Source organism: Falco peregrinus, chromosome 8 (genome assembly GCF_023634155.1).
Source record: "Falco peregrinus isolate bFalPer1 chromosome 8, bFalPer1.pri, whole genome shotgun sequence".
NCBI classification, from domain to species: Eukaryota; Metazoa; Chordata; class Aves; order Falconiformes; family Falconidae; genus Falco; species Falco peregrinus.
In genome coordinates this window covers 20,017,584-20,042,043 of record NC_073728.1, presented here as the reverse complement: position 1 = coordinate 20,042,043, position 24,460 = coordinate 20,017,584, and the positions used below count along the sequence as shown (strand labels likewise).

The 24,460-nt window shown below is 38.1% G+C and overlaps 1 protein-coding gene across 2 annotated transcripts; it reads right to left on the bottom strand.

Moving 5' to 3' along the window:
• Window positions 1-779: 779 nt before the first annotated feature.
• On the bottom strand, window positions 780-24,428 carry CIR1 (corepressor interacting with RBPJ, CIR1). Of its 2 annotated transcripts, none has more exons than XM_055812896.1 (10): window positions 24,263-24,428; window positions 23,279-23,373; window positions 22,646-22,719; window positions 21,478-21,491; window positions 21,332-21,387; window positions 20,921-20,969; window positions 20,596-20,713; window positions 5,651-5,757; window positions 4,091-4,176; window positions 780-2,354 (listed from the first exon to the last, which is right to left on the bottom strand). In XM_055812896.1, the coding sequence occupies exons 1-10, from the start codon at window positions 24,332-24,334 to the stop codon at window positions 1,625-1,627; spliced, it is 1,401 nt and encodes a 466-aa protein (XP_055668871.1). In that variant the 5' UTR covers window positions 24,335-24,428; the 3' UTR covers window positions 780-1,624. The 2 variants fall into 2 exon arrangements, with proteins under 2 accessions (XP_055668871.1, XP_055668872.1); XM_055812897.1 differs by having other exon boundaries at window positions 21,478-21,495; window positions 22,649-22,719; window positions 24,263-24,306.
• Window positions 24,429-24,460: the final 32 nt, after the last annotated feature.

The window sequence follows — 24,460 nt, the reverse complement described above, 5'->3', positions numbered from 1 at the left end:
TCCTTCCGCAGGGGGAAGTCAGCTGCGCTGCGGTCAGCTGGCTCCTGTGCCACGCACACAACAGAGACAGACCTGTAAGCAAGGGACCTTTCTTTGGAGCAGAGGCACCTTCCAGCACTTACTAGTTATTCCTTGTATCCTTCACACTGCACTTCACATGAAAATGTTCTACCAGAATATGCCTCTTCCCCTGTCACACAACTCCGTTCTCTTACACGGACGGATAGTAAGATGTTTTGTTTAGATCGTTCATACGAGTGTTTCACCAGCCTCCTGTTCCTTCCAAATCAGAGATTCCACACACACAGTAGTACAGGGCCTGACTCTGCTGAATTGTGCGTGCCCTTTCACTCCCAGCTACTTCAGCAAGAACGCCTGGGGCAACCTAATGCAAAAGCATTTAAAAGAAGACCGTGACATTCCTTAATGGCTCACCCTTTCAAACTCATTCACATGCACTTGAGAGATGAGCTAGGTCACTTCCACCATATATTACAGTCTGCATGATACTGGAAAACTTCTGAGTGACCGTTTTAAGAAGCAGAAGTGGGCTGGTAATAAAAGATAGTTACATTTGTCCTGTCACTGAGGAGGGGAAGAAAGCTGCTTGCCAGAATACTGGGTATGGTGACACCTTCTCACGTGTCCGCTAACTAATGCACTTCCATCTGCCATCCTGAAATGGCAGAAGCACTTCCTTTGCAATAAAAACCTCGTGAAGTGTTGCCCTATGCATTTGTACTGGTTCAGAACTCTGAAGAAGGCAGCAGTTCTCACTGTTTCTAAAGAATAAGGTATTTTATTACGCAAGTCCATCTTCATAACAACATGCGCAGAAAATGGCTGACAATCATTAAAAACCCAGAAAGTGTTTCATGAAAACAAAAAGATGACTATTTACATTAACCTTCTACCACAAACAATGAAATACCTGAAACAGTTGAGGCAGTAAATATTCTTTTCATGTCTTGAGAGATTATTGAACAGTAACTTGACATTGTACTGACACATACCAACAGGGGTTCAAGATGTTTAGATAGCCCTGACCAAGTTGTACACTGCAGGAGGTCAAAAAATGTTGGCTACACACTTATGTGAACTATGTGTCTCTGTTGTTTTCACTCGTGAAATTGATCTCTTACAGGGAAATTTAGGAAAAATGCTTCAGCATGAAAAAAAAACCCTCTACAATACAATGTTTTGATATCTGAAGCAGTGGTTTTATCCAGAACAATCTCAAACATTTGTTAGCATTTAGCATGTCCCAGGACTCTTCACAAATTACTCTCCGCTTCCCCTCTCAGTTGCATCTAAACAGAAATGATCATTGACAAAACCAAGAACATCACATACTGCTCTGAAATACTTTAAAACGCTAAAATCAGGTCTATGAATTACTGCATGTATACAAGAGGTATTTGCCAACAAGTATATTTATACAGTAAGAAAAATATCATCACATTTATACCTAATTTACAAATATTCCGACATTATAGAAATGATGCTGTTGGCTTTATGTAGGAAATGCTAGTTGCAGAGGTTGGAAAAGGAACAGCAGTATGTAACTGAGCCCTTGTTAAAGGTGTTCATCAAAAAAAGGAGATGTTTGCACCTGCCCCCTATACTACCTAGTTTTTTTCCTCTCTCTGCTTCTGCTTCTACTGCGTCTGCTCCTTTCTCCACGTTCCACTTTACTGCACTTGTCCCCATAGCGCTCTCTAATTTTTTTCTTCTCTCTGTGCGCATCTGTGCTGGGGCTCCTGGCTTCATTTTTCCTGTGCCGCTCCTCACCAGGGCTTTGACTTGGACTTTTTCTTACTTGCCTTTGCCTGGAACTGCTGTGACTTGTGCAAGGGCTTGTCCTGCTCCCCTCATCCATGCTTTGGCTTCTACTATCCCTCTCCTTTCTTTCAGCCTCTCTCTTGTCGGTGCTATGGTATCTGCTTTTGGACTTCCTTTCCCCCTCACAGAGGCTCCATTTGTTGTTCTCCGCAGAACTATCTTGCTTTAAAAGTCTGTACTTCTCCCTATCTTTGTCCTTGTTACCGTGACTACTGGGGAGATCTTCACAAAGTTTTTCTTTCCTCATCTTTGCCTTTCCTTCTGAATCGCTGCTGCTGCTGCTAGCTTCTGAAAACTTGTCTTTTTTTCTTTTCTTAGAATACATCTTCTTTTGTGCCGCTTTATCTCTGTTGTCAGTCTCGCTATCACTGCTGCTTACTGAAGTCTCACTGGAGGATGAGGAAGAGGATCTCATCTTATGTTTCTTGTGTTTACTTTTGCTTTTTTTCTTTTGCTGCTTTTTCTTCTTTCTGTCTTTCTTTCTCTTTTTCTTCTCCAGACGATCCAACTTCCTTTCATTTTCAAAACAGAAGAGTAGCACGATCAGATGTGTTAAAATATTCTAAATTACAAAGTCATTGTCTTTTAAAGTTCACTACTTCTGATGACCTACACTGTAAATGTGCTATTTTCCACAAAAACATGTTCAATTCCTCTCTCAACAAAGCATTATTTTTAAACTTCTAACCTGACGTTAACCATAGTAAGAATCCTCCTGTACTCCACAGCTGCTCTCAAACAGGAGGAATATGATTTTTTAGTTCTTTAATTTTAAAAAAGATAAGTAAGGTATGTCAATTTTGTCCTTGTAATTAGGAATAATTCACTAGTGCTTTTTTTTCCTTGCCAGCCTGCTCTGGAGACTTTGGGAAATCATTGCTGCTTTTGTTTGTGCATTTTCATAAAAGGTTTTGAAAATGAAAAAAAAAAGCAATTAGCGTTCACTTTCTATTAATGATGGAAACTGAGACTCTAAAGCCTACGCCTCTGAGTTCTCCATGCAAACAATACAATATTTTCAATAACATTTTCTGTCACAACTAGAAATGTACAGTTTCTAGCTATAAGTACAATATTCCATCGTGCACAGGCATTTGCTGCTATTTGCCTGCTTTCACCTAGCTTTCATTTTGCTTTCTTTGTTTATTCTTTTCAAAAAAATCAGTGCTGAATAGTGAAACTACCTTCAGTATATTAAAAAGAATCCTTTCAGGCTAGTAAAATCTAAAGGACTCAAATATTTACTGAACTTCAACTTTCAAAGATAAAGTATTATACATTGTGTTGGGCCAGCAGCTCAAACAAAGTACTGTTTTAAATGACTCAAACTACATACGTATTCCTTACTTAAAAGGAATGTAAAATATGCCACCTCTTTTCAGATAATTATTTATTATATAGGTGAATAACATACGTACCTACCTACCCACGTATCTCCTTAGCCATTTACCTTTCACCCCCCTCCCACTCTCTCTATACAAAACTTCTCTTAACTTAAAAGGACATAGTGATACCTGTATGGGATCTACCAGGCAATAGTTAATATTTTCAATTTTAAACATTTTCAGTTATTTCAAGATAACGTTGCAAATTAATAGAGAAAAAAAAGAAGTCAGTCACCTGCCATATGAAATCAGCAGGATAGAAGCAAAGACTTGAAAACCTCATTAACATTTTATTAGAACCACAAAGTGGGTTAGCTCCCTCCGCTGGAGCAGTAAACTGTAAACCCTGATCCCAGAGCCACCGGGCTAGGCCAGCCGCGGCCTGGGGTGCAATGTCAGGTTCAGTTTAGCCGCACGGGAGAAGATAACAAACTCTGCCAAGTTGTAAACCAGTAAACAAGAACATAGAATTTTTAATCCCAGAGGAAGATGTTGTAAACAGTGGAATGTAAAATAATATTTTAAAATAGCAACTGACAGCATCTTCAGCCAGCCTATTATTATTATTATTATTATTATTATTAATTATTATTATTATTCCTTCAGTATCCCAGTTAAATTGGAAATGAGCCCTGGTGCAAAGGCATCACAACTAGACTGGAAGAGCCAGATTAAAATGAAACAACTAGATTAAAAACCCATGCTGCATAATGCCACTTGCGGCCAAGTGTATGTTAAAGCGAGCTGATTTTCCTCTGCACTGATGGTGCTAAATTCTTCAACGGCATAGAAGAGTTACAGGGACAATCATAGAGTCAGATCTACTGGCAATACAGATCTCCTCCACTAGCTACCACACTTACCTTAGAAGTTTCTGTTTTTGTTTGGTTGATAGTGATTTTAAAAATTCAACTTCTGGATCATCATCTCCTTCACTTGCAACAAATTCCTAGGAAAATGTGGCAAGACATTAAGTTGTTACTGATAAAAATAATAATCTCCTCATTCAGATGTCTGTATTAAAAGTGATGCCTCTATGTACCTTGTTTTTGTACAGGCACAAATGTATTTGTATTACTAAGTCAGCTTAAGAGTCTTTCCAAAAAGAGCAGCATACTCGTTACAAAGTGACCCCCCTCCCCTCCCCATTCTGTCTCAAAGCTGAGTAGGTGTTATAATGTGGGGGTTATACAACAGGAGTTATTAGTAACATATGAAAAAATCACTGCTAGGGAAAGAAATATTTCTGAAATAGTTAATAAAAATGAGCCAGTTTTGGAACCCACATGACTTCTCAGGATTCGTCACTCCATTGTTACCATGCTTGGATGAATAGGTAAGATGCTAGTCCTGCTAAAACCCAGAGTAATTTAAGCAAATTACTTTTCTGTCTCGGTTTAGTCATCAGGAAAATGGGTATTAAGACATCTACCTCACTGTTGTGTTATTAGTCTTTAAATGTTCATAAAGTGTTCTAGCAATGCAAAATACTGTAATCATATAATCTACATACAGTAACGCAATCAGCAAAGCATAGCTGCTTTGAAGACCCTGAATTCTTCAAATTATGTGCATCTGGTACACTACAGTTCTCCACTGTGATGTTTTTAATTTTAAGCACATTCAGGAGGGGAAAGAAGAAATAAAGATTAAAAAGCTCTTCCAAAAAACCCCCAACATACCTAACATAAACCAAACATACTGATATCACCATGACTCATTTAACGGTGCCCATATGCTACGTTTTTCTGGGGTACATAGCTTTTTTAAATGCAAAGGTACATCCATCTGTGGAGACACAATGAATTGTTGATTTACTCAAGATTTCAAGACCAGCTTGAGGTCTTCCCCTCTTTATTAGTGGTTTGACTATCCTGCTGCATGAACAAAGGTTATTTCATAGTGGCTCACTCAAGGAGTATACATGATTTTTTTACTTTACAGTTTTATTAAAGCACCTCAATTAGAAATATACTCTGTGCAGTTTAAGTAAAGACAATTTAATATTTTCACTCCCAGAAATAATAAATGTAACAATAGTGAATCAAGTAAAAACATCTTTAGATATAGCATTACTGGCATTAATTATTTGTGCATGCCTCCTCAAACTTCATTCACAGGCTAGCATTGCATCAGAAGTACGCAGCAAAACCCGTAACCATCCCCTTTATGAAAAACTGAATTTCTAGTCACCCAGAGGAGGGATTTATCTTATTATGCGTGGTTTTAAAAGAAGCAATTTATGATTCACCATTCTGACTGAAACAAGTCTGGAAAACAGTAAGTTTCTGGACATTTTTCTACTGGTATAGCTATTCAGTTTTCCTATGGATATGCATATTTGAAAACATTAAGTAACAATTCACAAGCAATCACATTTAGATTTATAGACATTTTCAGCTTACTGGTAAAAAGATCATTACCTGTGATGGATCATTTGCGGTCAAGTTTCTCCCCAGTACATTTTGTTTCAGTGCAAACCCACTGTTTCTCATCTCCGCTATTAGCTCCGAGGGGTGCATTGATGGCCCTGTTCACAAAAATCACAGTTTGAATGTATCATTTATATCTCTCTACCTTTTTTGGACTCCACAGTAGGAATTCAGTTGAAGCTTTGTTAAGTAAAATCACAGCTAAATCAACTCAATAATCTTCTGCTGAGCAAATAATCAGATATGATTTTCTAAAACAGCAGTCTGGAGATTCAGAATAGAAAATAATTGCATTTTTCTTTAAGTACAAGGGGATTCTCTTATGTAACTTTGTCATGTTGAAAACAATATATATTTAGGTAAGTCTAGTAATATATTTTTATTACAGTAAAAAAGCACAGGAAACCCAAAGAAAGCACATTAAATAAGACTTTTAGGTGCCCCCTCTTCCTTAAAACAAAGGGAAAATGGACTTCTAATATGTCACTAATAAGGCATTTCTCAAAATGACTCAAAGTTTTGAACTTAAATGTAAAAAGTAACCATTGTTAGAAACTCAGTATACGTATGAAATATAAATAAATACGTGAAAAAATAATCTGTGTCCTTAGCTATTCTAGGGACCCCCAAATATGCTGGTTCTCTAGGCTGTTATCTCCTCAGATATTTCTGTTTTATCAGCTTAAAACCCACACTATATATTGTGTTAGAGTAGGTGTTGGGGATTAGGCACATCATCTTTCTTTGCAAACATCTAACAAGGAGTAAAATATGGGATGTATTTTGGATCATTCAGACTTGACTGTATAGTTCATAAACCCTGTTTACTCACTCTTTTGCTTTAATGATCATCAAAGCCTCATGTACTTGTCTGATTAGGTACTTTTTCTTCACCCTACACATGCACTCTTTTGTTAGGCCACTTTCAGTAAATTTCCTTACCAGTTCATTCACCAACTTTACTGTCAATGAATTAGTACTACTGTATAAGGTAAATCTAAATTAGAAGGAATGTAAAATAGAGCATGGAGCACATGGTGACTACTTTTCAGTAAACTAACTGTAAATTATATGATTAATTAGTTTTACGAAACATACTGATCCTGCATTGTGGTTTTAAGAGTTCCTTAGCTGTGGAGATGGACAAAACCCATATATTTTTAGCTCAGAAAAGCATGGAAAGGGAGATTTTTAGTATGGAAAATATATCGAAAGTCAAATAGCACTTTCTCAAAAAAATGTCATCTTCAACTTTTTCTTCATCTTCATACATTGCTTACAGAAACAGGCCTATAAGTAAAGCAGGAAGGAAGAAGATAAAACTTTGAAAACGGTTTAAGAAGCCCTTACATTACTGACTTTCTTTTCACAAGTTCCTTATTTTGCCAGGCAAAAGAATTTCCTAATAAGATACCTTTTAGCCTTTCCTCAAGTTTACATTTTTATTAAGTAGGGGGTTATACCCCATGCTCCCAATATATGTTACCAGAAGCGCTTTTTCTTTTTACATTTTACAGTGTAACTATAAGCTCACTGATAAGTTAATGAACGTATATGGGCTCCAGTGTCTACATTTTTGCTTATTTCAAACTTAAAACCTTGCTCTGCTTGCCCAAATCTACTCTGGCTGGAAGAGAGAGACATTAGACAGAAACCTAACAACAGAATTTGGTACCAGCAAGCATCTTGCTTTGAAAAGGCCACACAAACCAGCCACACCGTTCAGTCAAATACCCTCTACGAGGAAGCTGAATGGAGACAAAGTTTAGAGTTGTGAAAGAAGATTTCATCATACCAAAGAAACCAAAGCATTCGACAGGATGGCCTGCAATACTATTATTCAAAGGCAGCAAGAGCCACTACTAACAAAGTAACCTAACTAATTTACCAGCTATTCCTCCTCCTTCAGGGTCTCAGACTTGTCTGCATTTTGATGTGTATTGGATACCTAATTATTCTCATCAGTGTGAAAGGTAAGTAGAGGAATTCAACTCGTTCAAATCTATAAAGATTTGCAAAATAACGAAGACAGAACCTAACTTTGTGGCTCCATACAAGGACTACGGGCAGAACTGAGGCCAGAGAGGTGTAAAGGCATATCAGCCTTCAAAAGCACAGTTCAAAATTATTTTCTAGAAATAAACTTTTCAGGCATTTTTTGTGCATAACACTAGAAAGCGGTAAGCAAAACAATTTCCTCTTTTATGTAAAAGGTTTATAATTAATGCACTCTACTACTGATTTTTGTGTATTTATGCTGAATGGTATCAGTTGTGCTGTAACGCACAGTCCATACAGAAGAACAAGAGACCTGTCAAGGTGGCTGCTCACGCTGGGATCCAACACACAATGGCATGCAAACTTTTGAGTTAGCTTCCCTATGCTTTTTAGAGGTGAAATCAGCAACAGATGTAAAAACCAAAAATACAGGTAAGCTTAGGAGGAAAGCAAGACAGGCTAAAAATAATTTAAATGCCTTCTGTTTCCCTGTTTATTAATGATATCAAAGAGACACTCATAGCTCAATCTACAATATTTCAGTTGCAACATGGTATTACCACGATGACGACAGTTACCAAATGACTGTTATTCCTGCTTTGTGGATGTATGCAAGCGGCACCAGATGCACCTTCAAAACCTTGAGACTAAAGTGGTTTATGGAATAAATTATTCCTGTTTGGGTCTCCCTTTAATTGTGAGGGAAACAGTAATTTAGGTTCAGACTAGCTTGTCAGGAGAAGCAAGATCTCCGTAAAGCTTTATGATGTATGCTATTTTTACTGTAACTAAAGGTTTTACAAAACGCTAGGAAATGAAATTCAGGAAATAAACCAACCCCACAAATGGAAGTGGTGTCAAAACACAGCTCTGTTTCACAACCCTTCTGCGTGCAGACCCCAGCCAGGCAGGCATGATACAAGACGCTGTCCACTACGGATGATTACAGAGGGCTCTCTCCCACTGTATGACCTTTGCAGTTTAACAAACGTTAACATTTTTGAGAGGACAACACAGGTGAACCTGCTCACACTTTTTTCCTGAACAGCTGATGCCACTGAACTTCCCAGAAGTTCTGCTGCCCAATGACAGCAAGACTGCATCGCTACCTCTGTGCAGGTAGCAATGCTAGGCCACAGCAGAGAGAAAACAATATCTGATCTGGGAAGCCTAAAGAGACTGTTTTCTACCTGGTTACAAGTCCAGGCTGAGAAGTTCTATTAAAACATTCTATTTGACAACAGCTGCACAGCTTAATAACAAATCTTTATTACTACCTAATTTCTGCAACACAACAATGAGAATCAAGATTTTAATCTTATAATTAAACTCCTTTGCTTGGAATCAAAGGAATCAAATGCTTGGTAACTTTCCTTTCCCATCCACGCCTCATCAGACTGCTTTTGGTTTACACTTTGACAATTCTGATAAGCAGATCTGATTTTCTTTGAAATATCAGTACAATTTGAGGTCTCCCAGGATTCCTGGGCACAGCTAATTTATGTGACAGCACTGAGATTTGTAACACACTGTGGGCAGCTTCTTTGCAGAGTTTTAAAAGATGTAGGTGCCTAATTGTGTGAGCAAACAATCGCTTTCCCATTTCCACACTATAAAATTAAACAGGGCATTTCTCCTGGCTAACACAAACGAGGGACACAAAATCTGTAGAAGAAACACCAAACACTGAACCTCACTTAACAGAGGTTTGAAAAACTCAACTTCTCAGAAATGTCTTTGACTTCCTTATTTAGGAGCTAAAGCTTAAATCTTGGAGCCAGCAGTATATTGGCTGGTAGAGGGCCTCTTCCTTTGTTTGCTGCGAACCGATTGTGGAGTCCTACTTGCTGGACATGCAACTATGCTTGGAGTGACAAAACTTGGTTTGCCTGGTGAGCCAAAGAGGTAAATCTTTTCAGCCTGTCTTTGGCTTATGACTACACTTACGTCATTACCCTCCAAGATCTTCAGAGCAAACAGTACAAAGTATACCTAATAGCCATATATCTTGACCTAGGTAAGTTCTAATTAAGCCATAAACTGTAAAACACACAGTAAAATTGAGCTGAGAGGCTCCCAGCTGGCTAAAACTTTGGGAACTGATGTTAACTAAGTATTCTTGAATAGCATCCATCAACTTGCAAAAAATTACTCCTACATTAGGCATAGAAAAATACTTTGTCTACTATGAATTCTGATGTCCTCATATTTGCATTCCTTATGGACTTATGAGACAGTGTGAAGAAGCTACCTGCAGGATGTCATCCCGGTCAAAACATCTGGAGATGACATTATACTGTGAGTTGACGGAACGTTAGATGTAAGAATCCTGTCAAAATAGCTGAATGCTACAACTTCTGACAATTAGTCTCTCTGCATTCTTCTACCAGCAAACTAAAAATAAGTCCAAAGTTACAATGTTTCATCATCTGTTTCTTATTCTTTCTGAAACAAGTCAAATACAGTACCTTGCTATTTCTGAATATGACTGTCAGGCTTATTTTCTGGAATTTACATTTTGAGAGGGAAAAAAAAAGAAGAAAAAAAGAGAGAAGAAAAAAACCTGTAAAACTTTTCCAGATGACATTCCTTTAAAGCTAAAACATTTATCTGCTTTAAAATTAATTTATAGTCTCAGAAAAGCTTTTTACCATATAGTGGAATTAATTGCTTGCTGATATACTTATTTTTATGCATTAAGACAACTGACAACTTGTTCAGTTTTCTACCGCTACAGGTACTTGAAATTATATTACGGGCTTGCACAAAAGAGGCTCCATATTTAAAGACCCACCAAAGAATTTTTAAAGTATTTTTTCATGGCCTTTGTAATTCTCAAGAAGTAGTCTTGTCAAGCAAATAGGCTACAGTTTCTTCCTGCTTCTTACTTCCCACAGAAGTTCTTGCTGGATTAATTCTCTCTGTTTTCTTCTGTTTAAGATGCTAATTAAGGAAAAAATCAAGATAGCTCAGTTGACTCAAAGAGCTGGGGCACAAAATCGGGAAACTCAACCATTCAATGAAGAAAAGGATTTTTAGTCTTTCCAAAGTACAAGCTGAGTGCAACCTTAGCTTGACAGCTGTTGGTACATCTTTGTAATACTTGTACAACTAAATAAACAAAGAGCTATAAAAAGATTTTTTCTGAAGCCTATATGAGCATCAATTATACTGGATTGGAGAAGGATATCCTACTAGGATTTCTACAACATATTGTAAATTTGCTCCTTTATAACAAAAAGCATGCCAATTTCTTATCACGCTTAACAGAGATCAATTCTGTTTCTATTCAGCATCTGGGGGGTGTGTGTGTGTGTGTGCAATATAATTTTGGATTTCAATTACTTAAATGCCTAGCTTATAGCAAGCTCTCCCACTCCGCATAACTACCCCCTCTCCTGTCCCAGAAACGAGAAACCTATAGCTGCAATTAATTTTCAATTCTTTCTGTACTGCTCCTGAAGCTACAGATGCAAAGTATATGTAACACCCTCTCCTTGCCACAATGTTTCCTACAGGAGGCATGGGCACAGGCTTCCTCATAGGAGAACAATGCTAGCTGTAACATACCATCTAGCAGGCCTCCATTAAAATGTCTAAAGCACATTATTCAAATTATCCAATATTAGAGAATAGTACACTAAAACCTCTTTTCATAACGACTGTGATTAAATACCACTTTTTCTGCAACAGTTTCAGTGGCAGTAAGGACAGACCATAATGTTATGATTGCCAGTATCACCAAAAATAGCAGTTTTACTTCTATCTACTCATGATGCATAGTCTTGACAGTATCCGCTCAATTTATTGATAACAGCTTTCACTGCTGTCCCCAGTGCAGATGAGCAAACTGAATTACTCTTTGCAGTCAATTAAGTTTTAAATGGATTTTTATTAGGGAATACATATGGAAAGCAAAGAGATAAGGAACAGCAATAGTGTAACCACTATCCCCACCTGTGGCAGGGGAAATTAAGGTAACCAACTGTACTTAGATAGCGGCTGCAGTTCTATATTGTTATGAAATGGACTACTCAATATAAAAGTTACCGAAAAAGGCTGAAGGTTCTTCATGGTGTTATTTTAATTACAACTTTTTAACCTTTATTTTAACTAATGCTCATTTTGTGTATCAGCAAAACAGAGTATTTAGAACGGGGCTTTTCTAGAGCTTCCCCTTCCTGAAAACATGCTCTGGTGTAGGACATCTTTTAGTTTACAGAGTGATCATTTAAATCTAAAACCACCACAATCAACACATCACACTTCTAACTTGGAACTAGAGAGATAATTTACATAAACATAAATGTAAACAAAGCACACCTGTATATCTGCTATCAATTCACCAGTACACATCACACCCAGTATACTCCACTCTACAGTGTTTAAAAATTAATTTATGAATCAAGGACAAGATACTTTCAAGGCTTACCCTTTATTACTACATAATTTTTGTTAACAGTAGGCCTAAAGCATGTTGTCCAAGATGCATATAAGAAAGAACGAAGACAACATAACTCTTCCTAGTTGTAATTTGAGTTTCTACATAACAGTGATACTGAAGCCACACTCTGCTGTGGAAAAATAAATAAATACATACTCCAGGGAGTATGCAAACAGCTCTTTCACATTCACCAGGTTTTATAAGACCATTCTGCTGGTGGATTTTGGTTCAGCACAATCACATGAAGGATGAACATACTCTGAATTCAGAATGCTGCCTTCTCTGGGTGGCAGCAAAGGAGTAACATATGATACAAGGCTTTTTAGGTTTTTATTTAAAACAGAAACTAAATTTAAAATCAGTAGACAGCTATGTCAATACATCCATATACTTTTTTTTGTGCTCTCCACAGAGTTTCGTAGTTTTTTCATATGGCTTGAAAGGAAACTGAACAAAACCAGAAAAAATTTACAGACTGAACCTAATCACACTGCATCATCTGTGAAGTTTTACTGTGGTTGTAACAGACATAGGAGTGGACACTTGCTTATCTGAAGTACAAAGAGCCATTATCAAAATTATGTGATCAGGATCCTGGACATGAAGAACACTGCAAATTTATGCTGCCTCCACTAATACAGAATTGATCATTTTTTACTAATAATTTTTCCATCTATTTCAGAGTTGACTGCATTTTGACCATATTTACACTTCAAAGCAAGTGCTGCAGTTGGCATTAAGATAAATCAATGAATAAAAAAAAAATCTGGCTTTTAATTAGCTCTTCTTAAGATGGTCTGCACTTTAACTGAATTTAACATTTTAGCACAGAATTTCAGTATGATCTGTCATGCTTTTGTCCTAGGGTATTTCAGAGAAACCTGTTCCCTTTTTACTTTTTTTAAGTACTAAACCCCATTTAACAGTATCAAACTGCTATAGGAATCCATATTTATTGCTTAAACACTAAGCACAAGACTTCTAAGAAATCTGTATTTTATGCATTCACACCAAATACAGAGGCTTCTGAAACATAAATGGAGGATTATTCTAAAATGTGACAGTTTTGAAACTATGTGAAGATTTAGTTAAGGTTCCTACTGTTCACAATCAAAGGTCTCAGCTGCAGATCATAAAGGAAGGTTTTACACACTGTGTTTCTACAGATGACCATTTATACAAATATTCACAGTTACCATATTCAAATACCTTCTCTTTGTTATTACAGATTCAAGAGAACACTTAAATAAATTCCTGCATTCCTGATACAATGCAGATTTTTATCTGCTGGGAAACAAAAAAGCACTGTATTTGTCACTGAAAAAATGCAGTGAGATATAGACATAATACAACATAGACAGAGATTTCCTTTTTTGCTGACTCCGTATGACTAGTAATTTCAATGATTACTATGGAAAGGAACTTCACCCAAAAGCTAAAGATCAGTTGAACACACTAAGTGACAGACTGATGGAAGCTACAGCCACAATTAGCTGAGGGGCACTCAGGCGATGACTTTTCCACAGCATGCTAATCACTTTACAGTAGCCTCTTTCTGGTCAGTAATTTCACTGGACGGATCACACAAGGAGCCAGTCAGCTGTAAAACAAGCAAAGTAGTCCATAGCAGAGAAGGACATCCAGCACCCCCCAGGCTTCAGTTTCAGAGGCCAAGAGCGTAAGAATCATTTTTAATCTTGCTGTGCCACCTCTAACTATGCCATTCAAACAACTACCTCCCCGTTTGAGAAATGAGCCTTACTTCCCAGATAACAATAACCTTTCTTCGTAAGACAGTAAGTTTCCCAGCAGGTTATTTGTTCTAAAAAACATATGATAAAAGTTGTAAGCATTTAAGCTTTCATAGGTTTTTAGCAATGTCCCCCAACCCTCATTAAACAGGATAGAGAAAAAAAGAGAAAAAAGTTTATCCTAACTTTACCTGACTAAAAAAATTGCAGGCAATTTTGAAGTGAAGTAACAGTATTACTTCAAAACAGTCTGCAGAGAAAACCTACTAGTCTGTATTCTAATGAAATCAAAGGCTTTTCAGACTTCACAAAAAAAAAAGCAGTGAAAATCACAAAAAAAATTAAAAATCAACAGAGGCTGCTGGTTAATGACAAAAAAGGATTGTAAAAACAGGCAAACTTTTAGATGCTAGTGACCTGGGTTTTTTGCTGGTATATATTACATATTTTATGCTTGCATATATACACAGTGGCACATAAAGTCAGAACCACAACTGATACTTTCATCTTGTCTGGACTTTGAAAGTTAGAATTTTATCAGTAAAAAACCCTGTAAATCAGTTTAGCCCAAAGAAGCATTTTGATTGCCTAATTTAGCTTTGTAAAGGAGAAGTAAATCTTGTAAGTTGGTCTCTGTAAGCCTCACAGCTGGAACATTCTAACACTACTTTGCAGTTTCCAGTGATCAAAGTAAGTTACTTTATATCTAAAACTAAGAATTTCATAATGGAAATAATGCAACACCAGGGGATGCAGTTATCATGAATAATTACAATCCTGGGAGATTACAGACAAGGCTGTACCCCAGGGGTGTGATTATCCCATGATAACCACATCCACTGAAATTGCCTTATTGCAAAAATAATCTCTATTCACTGGTGAGATATTATTCAATAGGCGCTTTTTTAATGGTAAGATTATTATTTTTTTTATAGGAATTACCAGCTAGATTAATAAAATGGTCCCAGAAGCAAAATAACCAAGCCACCATGCCCAAGTTAAGGTACTGACTGTACTTATTTTTGTTTGCCGGAGTACTGCAGTGTATGTCAGGTCTTGAAAGACAGCAGTCTCACCAAACACCGTTATGTGCCACAGACGTGCTTTTGCCCTGCAGTGGTTCCACCAGAGTAAACTGAAGTCCATGACTGGTCTTTGCTACAAGATACTCAACACTGAATCCAAAACAGCTATTGCCAATCAGTTTATGTGCAAAGAGAAAGATTACAATGCACTTCACATAAGATTCAAAGACAAGTATCCTGCTGCTGGAATAAGAGAATCACAGCTTATAGAAGTTATGGGAAAGAAAAAGCCCGTTTTGGTGGTTATTTTATAACGTGAAGAAAAATGTCTGTAGGCAATCGATAACTTTTTTCCCTCACAGAAAACCAGAGCAGGAACTTTTGATAATGCAACTAAAACAGACATGAGTTTAATTTGCATTCATTCGAACTCAAACATTTTGTCTGAGGCTAAAAAAACCCAGTCTGAGTCTAAATAAGACCTTTTGTTTTGCTCTCTTTTGGAAGCAGGAAAAAAAGAAATAACAAAATACAAACTGAACTTGTAACAAGTGCTCTTGAATTCTGCTTCTATATTACTTAAACTTTTTCTCATTCAAATAAGGAGTCTACATCCTATTGAAACTCACTGATTTGGGCATTTGGGAAAAAAAAAATTACATTGCTCCCTGGGCTTGTAGTAAACTGAAGTCACCACTTTGACCTTTGAAGGTCCAGGTTTGGAGGAAGAAAGGGAAGGATGGGGAAAAGCTGCTCTTGCTCTTCTAGCTCAGTAACTTGGTTATCCTAATGAAATTATTTTTTACTCTCATTTTCTGTCAAAAGCTCTTGCTTTTGACCAAGGAGGAAGATGAAAATGCCCCTCCAATTAGGTAAGTGCCAATCTTTCGTACATACATAAAGATACATTGGCACTATTGTGGCCACCACTGTTTGTACTGGGTTTGGCCGGGATAATTTTCTTCATAGTAGCTTGTACAGGGCTGTGTTTTGGGTTTGTGAGCAAACCAGTGCTGATAGCAAGGAACATTTTGCCCAGCATCAAGGCCTTTTCAGTTTCTCAGGCTGTCCCACCAGCAAGCAGGCTGGAGGTGCACAAGAAGTTGGGAGGGGACACAGCTGGGACAGCTGACCCCAGCCATATTCCATACCATACAACACTGTGCTCAGCAATAAAAGCTGCAGTAAGAAGGAGGAAGAAGGGACATTTGGACTTACGGCATTTGACCTCCCAAGTCACCATTACCCATGATGAACACCTGCCTGCCATGGAAAGTGGTGAATGAATTCCTGATTTTGCTTTGCTTGTGTGTGCAGCTTTTGCTTTACCTATTGAACTGTCTTGTCCCAGCCCACGAGTTTTCTCACTTTCACTGTTCCAATTCTCCTCCCCATTCTGTGGGGGAGAATGAGCGAGTGCCGAGTAGCGCTGAGCTACACCACCCTGTTTCCCTTCCAGGTTAATTAACTCTGTCCAGTAATGTTCCTGACGGCAGTTACACTTCTACACCAGAGATTTTTAGACTTCAAAGTTATTACATGATGGAATTCAGTCATGAGTCTAATTAGTATATAATAAGCTTCTCCTGTGGTTCCTAAACTTGTATGGGCAAGATGTTTCAGTCCTCCTTTACAGCAGAGCATCTGAAGAAGTTCTGCCATTACTGTTCTGTGGATAGAAATCCATTTGGGTAAATGCATGAAGACAGCAGTGAACAAGACAGTCCTCTATTTTCCTGTATGCTAAGTGTACTTCTCCAAAACAAGGTTGAGAAGAAAGAGGCCTGCTAAACATCTCCTACAGGGAAGCCAGACCATTTCTTAAATCTGCTTCTGCAGAAATTAGTGATGCCAATGTCCTCAGAATACTAGATTTAGAACCACGAGGCTGAGGGTTCCCAAGCACTGATGGCTTACAGATTCATTACCAGCCAGGATGCTTTGCCATACATGGACTAGCATCTTCCAACACTATGCTGACGCACTGTGTGCTCTAACAAGGGAGAGGATTTTTCAAGTTTGAAGAATCTTAACCTAAATTTTGGTAGTGCAACTACCACACACTGCCCAGAAAAAATTATTCAGTTCGGTTTGCAAGAAAAGGATGCCAGATCATCTTTTACTAGGATGAAAAGACTACAGATGGGAGGAAATAATGTGCTACCAAGTAAATCCCTTGAAAGCAAGCGCTCTTTTCAAAGACTTTATAGAAAAATTCCAAAGATTAGCTCTTTAAAAAAGAAAAAAAATATTCAATGTTCTATAGCTTAAATTTGGTTCTTCCAATACAATTAATTCCATAAACTAGCTGGAGTCCTGGAATATTGACTACTGCACTAAAATTTTCTTCTGGTTTCACCTTCATTCCTTACTATATGTATATTTCTCAGATGTACCCTTTTATTTGAGAGACAATATTTATATTTCAATTTCCTGACACACAAGCTAGGAACAAGTTTTCAAAGATGGTTTTCTACATATGGAATTACTTCCTGACCTTTAAAAGTCTTATCTGCTCTAATAACTTAGCCCAACATTTTTCAAGACTTTCTTGAGAGCTGGTTGCAATTTTACACATTTATTTATTAAAACTCCCATACAAATAAATTAAATAAACATTCCAGACTTCTTGTGTATTATAAACAATCATTCCCTATGTTTGAAATCCCTCTTCATTGTTCTCTTCAGGGTGTTTATTTTCTTCTACACTGTAGAAACGAACAAACAGCTTCTGAAAATTCTTTGGAGTTCAGAACTTAGAAGCCAAGTGGTTTTGTACTTTTTTGTGTGTGTGCTGACAATCGTGATACATGAAAACTGACAATCATGATACATGAAAACTCTGGACTATTTACATGTCTTTGACAAGTTTTCTAAGCATGAGGAGACACTTATTTGTGACACATGGCAGGGGAAGTGTGTGGGTGGATGGGAAGCAATTCAAGCCCTTTTTTTTTTTTTTAAGCCTAATCATCAATTCGTCAAACACAGAAAGGTTTCATAAAAAGATGATATCATAAAAAGTCTCTGTCCCTTACAAAGCAGCATTTTCTGCAGTTCTAGCCAACCTGAATAAGAACAATGTGGCAATGGACATTTTTTCAGTACTATAAAATAATGAGAAATAATCAGGAATTTAGCCTAGAGACATAAAAGCAGCCTAGGAGTGCATGGAATTACTGATTGAGACGTGGGAAGCAGCAGAGCATGAGGACATATGTTGTACAGAGGAACAGAAGAAGGTTCTTGGAGGTGGATACTGATCCAGCATTAGGGCTAGTAAAGAATTACGTAGAAGTAATGAGACAAAACAGAGCAATAAAGAGAAATGGTCAAGACAAGATTATATTGTTGGGGGGTGTTGATCGGCACATGGAAGAATTTGGATTTTTAATGTTGCAGTGTCTTGTTAGGAAATGTAAACACAGTGCTTTACCCTCAGCGTAGGTTAATTTTACAGAGCTAACTGCAGATTTCCTGCACTGTAACAACTCTCAGCAGTGCAAAGATAACTACTTACTCCCATCCCAGACAACGTAAGACTAGTGTCAGGGTTTAGTTGAAAAAAAATCCCATTTTTTAGAAAATGTGTGATGTAAGCTTTAATATGCCTCATAGATGAGTTATGAGTCTTAAGAGAATCAGTGAATTCAGTAACTTGTGTTCTCACTTAACTATAGTGCTTCATTTACATACATAGAATTTTCTAAAGTCATCAAAGGAGTGTAATTTAGCTTGTTATTAAGTCAGATGAAGTTTTAGAGAAGTTGATAAAAGGATTGTATTCCTGAGGTTAGAAAAAGCAGACAACCTTTTATCTGATGATCTAATTAATGATCTTACCACTCCCCATAAGCCTTATATCTGCTATTAAATGGAGAACTTAAAATTGTTTTAATTTTACCTATACTGTTTTTACATAGTGTCCCTGAAAGAAAGAAAAGGAAGTAGCAGTATCATTACAGCTGACTATTCACATCCAAGAACAGCGTCTTACAAATTATATATACAAACCCTGATCTGTCACCCACCCCTACTCCCTGAAATCCTTCCTCAATCTATAAAAAAAGTCCATGCTCAGCATAGCACACTAAGTTCAGAGCTAAAACCGAGAGGGCACTGGCACAGTCTGAGAACATCCAAGTAGTTCTACAGCACTTTTCTTCATGCAAAATACATCATATGTGCTAAATCTCTCTCTTCAGGCTCAGAAAGGCAGTTTGGAAAGCTACCCAGAGAACATCTCCCTGACTGGGAAACACCCACAGCAGTCAAACGTTGTCTACACGTACATAATCAGTTCAGTTAGGTTTGAAACAAGCAGTTAGTCTTGTATTGACACTACAAAGTGTCCATATTACACTGTTATGAATAATAAGGAGTCCATTTTCAAGTTTGTGCAAGCACATGTAAATACTTTCCACTTTCCCAGCCAAACACTCCTAAAATTTACCCACGTAATTTGAAGTGTGGGGTGGGAGGTGGGGGAAGTGAGTTCTGCAGCACAAAAGCATATCTGACACCTAAGAGCTGCACAATATAATTCTACCAGCACCAAACACAAGCACAATTTCTTCCAAGGTAAGAAAGAAAGAAGAAAATTATTTAATGTTATAATCTACTGAACAGAAAGGCTGATAATGTCAACTACAGGTTGGCTAAACAATGGTATAATCATCAGACAGTGCCTAAAAGCAGGGGAACGTAAGAGGTACTATTTCCTTTAAATTAAGTCTCCCAGGCCTCATCTCAAAGAAATGACACATCTAGGTGATCTAATTCTGAAAAGCAAGATTGTTGGTAGGCTAAGTATGTAGTAAAACCAAGAGCTACTACATCAAACAGGTAACACCTGGAGGTCTTCTGTCCTTCCTCAGGTTATCAAGTGTGCAATTGTAATGCTATCCCTGCAAAGCTGAATACACAATGCTGCACGTGATCTTAAAGCACAGTACAGCAAGGCTGAAGACTCACCCGTGTTATCAGGTGTTTCTGTAATGTGTCACAAATTTAAGAATCTTTAAAGTTTTACAAACTTGGGTCAACTTACAGAAAACAAGAGTATTGTAGGCAAAAAAGTATTCAATTTGAATGTTTATATCCACTTTAAACCTCATCTAACACTAAACGCTGTGTGACCTCAAGTAACAGGAAAGCTAATAAAGGAAAAAAATGGTAGTTCAGGAAGCAATGAGAAGGCAGCTGAAAGAAAACCAGGCATCCGGAAATCTAGGTTTCAACTGCTTGCCCACTTACAGAAGCACAATTACGATATAAAAAAAACAAACCACCCAAGCCTCTCCTTTTTTCCAAGTGATTAACAAAGCTATACTGATACATCCCAGCTTTTCCAAGCAGTGTGCCTGAATCTGAACTGGGGCAGTCTCTGACAACCCATTACATTGACAATATGTGTCAACAACAACAAAAAATTATTCTGGTAAACAATCTTGTTGCAGCTTCTTAATTTTTGCCACAGATAGAATTGAACCAACAGTCATTATGGAATATTTTTTAAATGTGTCATTAACTAGGAAATTAGGTCCCTGCCATTTGAAATAATTAACTTGAAATTGTAGAATACATTTGGAATAAAGAAGCATTTTCCCCATTTCATCAATTCTTTAAATTATGATAAACTTAAACCTTCTAAAATTAAATGTTATTAGCTCCCCCAAAATTTCTAACCAGCATCTTTAAAAGACATTCGCTGCCTACCTGAACCATCACTGGAGACTGAGCTTGCATTAATTCCAGAAAGGCCAAATAACGGACATTCGCGATCAGTGTTTACATGACCCCACTTGTGGCATTTAATACATCTCACATTCCGCACCTAAAAGGCAAAAAAAAATAGACATAATTTAGTTAACTATAGAGCTTAATATTTACAGAAATATCTATATTATTAGGCGTAAGAGAAGCTTTTAAACTCACTGAGAAACAGATGATACAATTAAGAGAGTCCATGTAAATGTTCTGTAGTTAGATAATATTTGAAATATACCCAAGACATCCACAGAGTGAAATTTATGGAACTTGCCTGGATACCAAACGGCTGATCTCTGATATTCATATCATCCTTAGCATATCTGTTACACAAACACAGAAGAAAATGAATACTCAAATTACTATTTTGTTTAAAACCATCCTACCCCAAACTACCTTTTATTGTTAAGTGTATATCCATTTCAGAGATACACTTCCAGTAAACATTAGTTTTAATGTGTTTTCAAATATAGATGTAAAATTAAAACAAAAACTAAGCTGATCAAGGAAACAGTACTAGGTTTGCAGGTTTTACTAATTAACTGCTAGGACATGACAAGATTACACAAGTGACCTGCTCAAAAATAAAACAGGAAGGGAAGGGGCAGGGGGGGGGGGGGGGGGGGGGGGGCGGAAGAGATATGAAAGGTAAGTAAAAAGAAAAAAAATTATTCAGATATCTTACTTTTCTCGAGGGGCGACTTTTTGCCATTCAAATTTGTATTCAGTTTCTCCTTCTTGCTATAAAACAGAAAACATGGTAAGTTTGAAATATTTTCTTTTAATACATCTTAAGTAGGAAGAAAACAACAAAATGATGTAATGAAATACCTCCTTAGTTTCCTCTTTGAATGTTCAGAAGTCATGAAAAGAAAAGAAAAAGTACGTTAATTAGACACCAGCTGCATTTTACATGCATAAGTTATACACAAAATATTCTATGGTTTATACTAATACAATGGTGCAAATACTCAGAAAGTAACTTTATTTAAATAGAGTGCACATAAATAATCAGCCTCTAGTATATGGTTACAAATGTATAAAACCAGAATAATCTTTTCAAACCATACTGATTTGATATATAAATACAAAGAACTGTATAGACTTGTTTTCCAAAAGCAGCAACAATACTTAGGTCTAAAATCTTCTAGCACAAAAAATCACTAGTTTAACATTGCAGAATATGCTCTAAGCTTAAGGGATTACTTTAAGAGCTTTTAAAGTTAAATAATTGCAAAATTTGCTCTACAAGAATGAGCCCATCCAAGCACTTCCAAGGGGTTTTGTGCAAATGGGAAAGATGCATTTTAAAGGGGACGTGTCTTCTTTTAAAGGGAATATGCTTTCTTAGTTCTGCACTTATATTCAGATTTTGCTAAATTTAAGTGACCAATATGAGTACCCCCCCAGGTACTAAGTAACTTCAGTTTATGAATCTACTAAATAAAGTCATAGTCACCCACCACAGTCAGGTCAGCCAGCACTTTTGACTACAGAATCTCAGTATTTATTATTTCTAAAACTTCCACTTATTAACTTCTTGCTTTGGTATTTCCTATGTCTTACATGCATCAAGCTGAATTATGGACAGAGTTTTTAAGTAAAAGTGACCCTGCTATTTCTAAAAAGGTGAGTAAGCACCTTGGTAAGGTCTAGTGCTCCTCCAATGCCTTTATAATTGGCTAAAAAAAACACCTTTGGCCAACGACAGAATTTCTGTTGTTGGCAGGAAAGATATTTTATCCATTTTTTTCCTTTCACGCTGAATTGCTGCTTTAAAAACTCCCAACTGGTCTCAATTTGAAATAAATTAAAGCGTTGTGAGATCAAAATTATTATATGCTATGTATTTCTGCATATTACCATAGAAAGAACTAAAAATCATACCTTCGAGCATTACCTCAGTATGAATAAATTATTTTAAAATAAAAGACATTGTGCTCATTTCTTCAGAAGGTACTGTCAGTACTGCCTGCTCAAGAGTAGGAAACCACAGTACCTTTTTTTGCTCCAGGTGGGGCCTCATACATGAAATTAAGCCCATTCTTCACACGCTCATCACCCATAAGCAACCTAAATAAAAAGGACAGAGTTTGGGATGTTACACACAAAACAGTCGTATTACTTATATATATTTAAAAAACCCAAAACAACAAAAAAGCCATGCAAATATGCAGCAGGAAATCGTTATAACAACTGGGAATTTTTCATTTGTTAATTTGAGCAACAGAAGTTGAGCATCAAAAAAACCTGAGAGACCAGTCAATGCTTTTGTGTGCTCCCTTGAAAAGCGTGATTTTTGGTACACAATCTCAACTGAAATGTAACTCTGTGTCCACAGAATTATGACAGACATTTTTGTGTGACCCAAATATATTGTTATACAAGGTTACCTACTGTTCCATGCAATGTAACACATTTTGAAAAGAATTAGAAGATGCACAGAAGCCACTTTAAAGAAGTTTTTGTGACCTCTGCTTAATCAAACACCAATTTATGAGTCATTGTCCTCTCCTACTACTATGGTCAATGGCAGACAATTTTTCAAATAACTCACAACGATATTCCCTTTACTATGACAAAAACAAGAGACATTAGGAAGAAGTGTGTGTGATCTTACGCTAATTCTCACCTGTTATCATAAGATTCCTGTTCTTTCAGATACTGCTGCATTAATTCTTCTTGTTTCTTCTTATCGTAAGATATTTTCTGTTCCGCCATCCATACCTAGTTAAAACAAGTAAGTTCCTACTTTAAACAAATTAAAAAAAATACCACAAAATACAATCATGTATAAATACTTAACTGGCTTCATGTATTGAAAATACTTAACACGGGAAAATTCCCATTCCAATCACATAAAGCATACTATTTTTGTCCAGCATTTCAACAAATGAATTTCACACAGGCAGTAACGTTGATAAGCTACAACTTCAACAACGTTTAGGAACTGAAGTGACGTGGGAAAGCTGAGTACGTGGGAGGAGGGGGCTCAGAGAACACCCAGGGGTGCCACCACCTTCCCCGCACCCCGGTTCCCTCGGCAGCTCCCGCACCGGCCCACTCCTGGGGACGGGATCCCTGGCACCGGGCCCAGGCGGGTGTGAAACACCGGCAGGCCTCACAGGCGGGGGCGGCCCGGACGGTGCGTGGGGCCTGTTTATCCAGAGAGCCAGGTGCTGGGAACGCGTATAAGCATACACATTTATATTATAAATTTAAGGGCCCAGGAGAAGGCGACAGTCGCACACACCTATGAGGAAGCAAACCTGTAGCTTCAAATATTTCCTAACTTTTCTTACTGCCCCTTCCTTCCCCCTTGCCACAGCGCCGGTCCCGCCGCAGGAAGGCCGACCTGCCCCGCTGATGCCACTGCGGTGCCGGGAGCCCGGCAGCCCCCGGGACGGCTCCCCCCCACCCCCCCGGGACGGCTCCCCGCTCCCGCCCCCGGACAGCACCCCCGCCCCGGGAAGGCTCCTCCCGCCCCGGAGTCCGCGGTGCGCGGCTGAGGCGGCCTGGCTGGCCCGGCCGGCTGAGGGGCCACCCGCGCCTCACCCCAGCCCAGCCCAGCCCAGCCGCCCGGCAAGGCCCGCGGTAGCTGCCGGCCCTCCCTCACCTTTTTGATGTTGGACTTGGAGGCGGGGTGAAAATCCTTCTTGCACATGAAGTTGGCGAATGACTTCCCCATGGCGGCGGCGGGGAAAGTGCGACCGGCTGCCCGCGCTGACACGGGCCCTCAGCGGCTGCCTCCGCCGGGCCTTCCGGGTCGGCGGGCGGCCCTTCCTGCGGGGCGCGGCAACGCCGCCGCCCGGAC

Coding starts and splice junctions, on each gene's coding strand:
- CIR1 (XM_055812896.1), bottom strand. CDS start 24,334: ATGGGGAAGTCATTCGCCAACTTCATGTGCAAGAAGGATTTTCACCCC. Junction 20,714..20,920: donor ATCAGCCGTTTGGTATCCAG/GCAAGTTCCATA, acceptor TTTGCCTTTTAG/GTGCGGAATGTGAGATGTAT. Junction 4,177..5,650: donor CCGCAAATGATCCATCACAG/GTAATGATCTTT, acceptor ACATTTTCCTAG/GAATTTGTTGCAAGTGAAGG.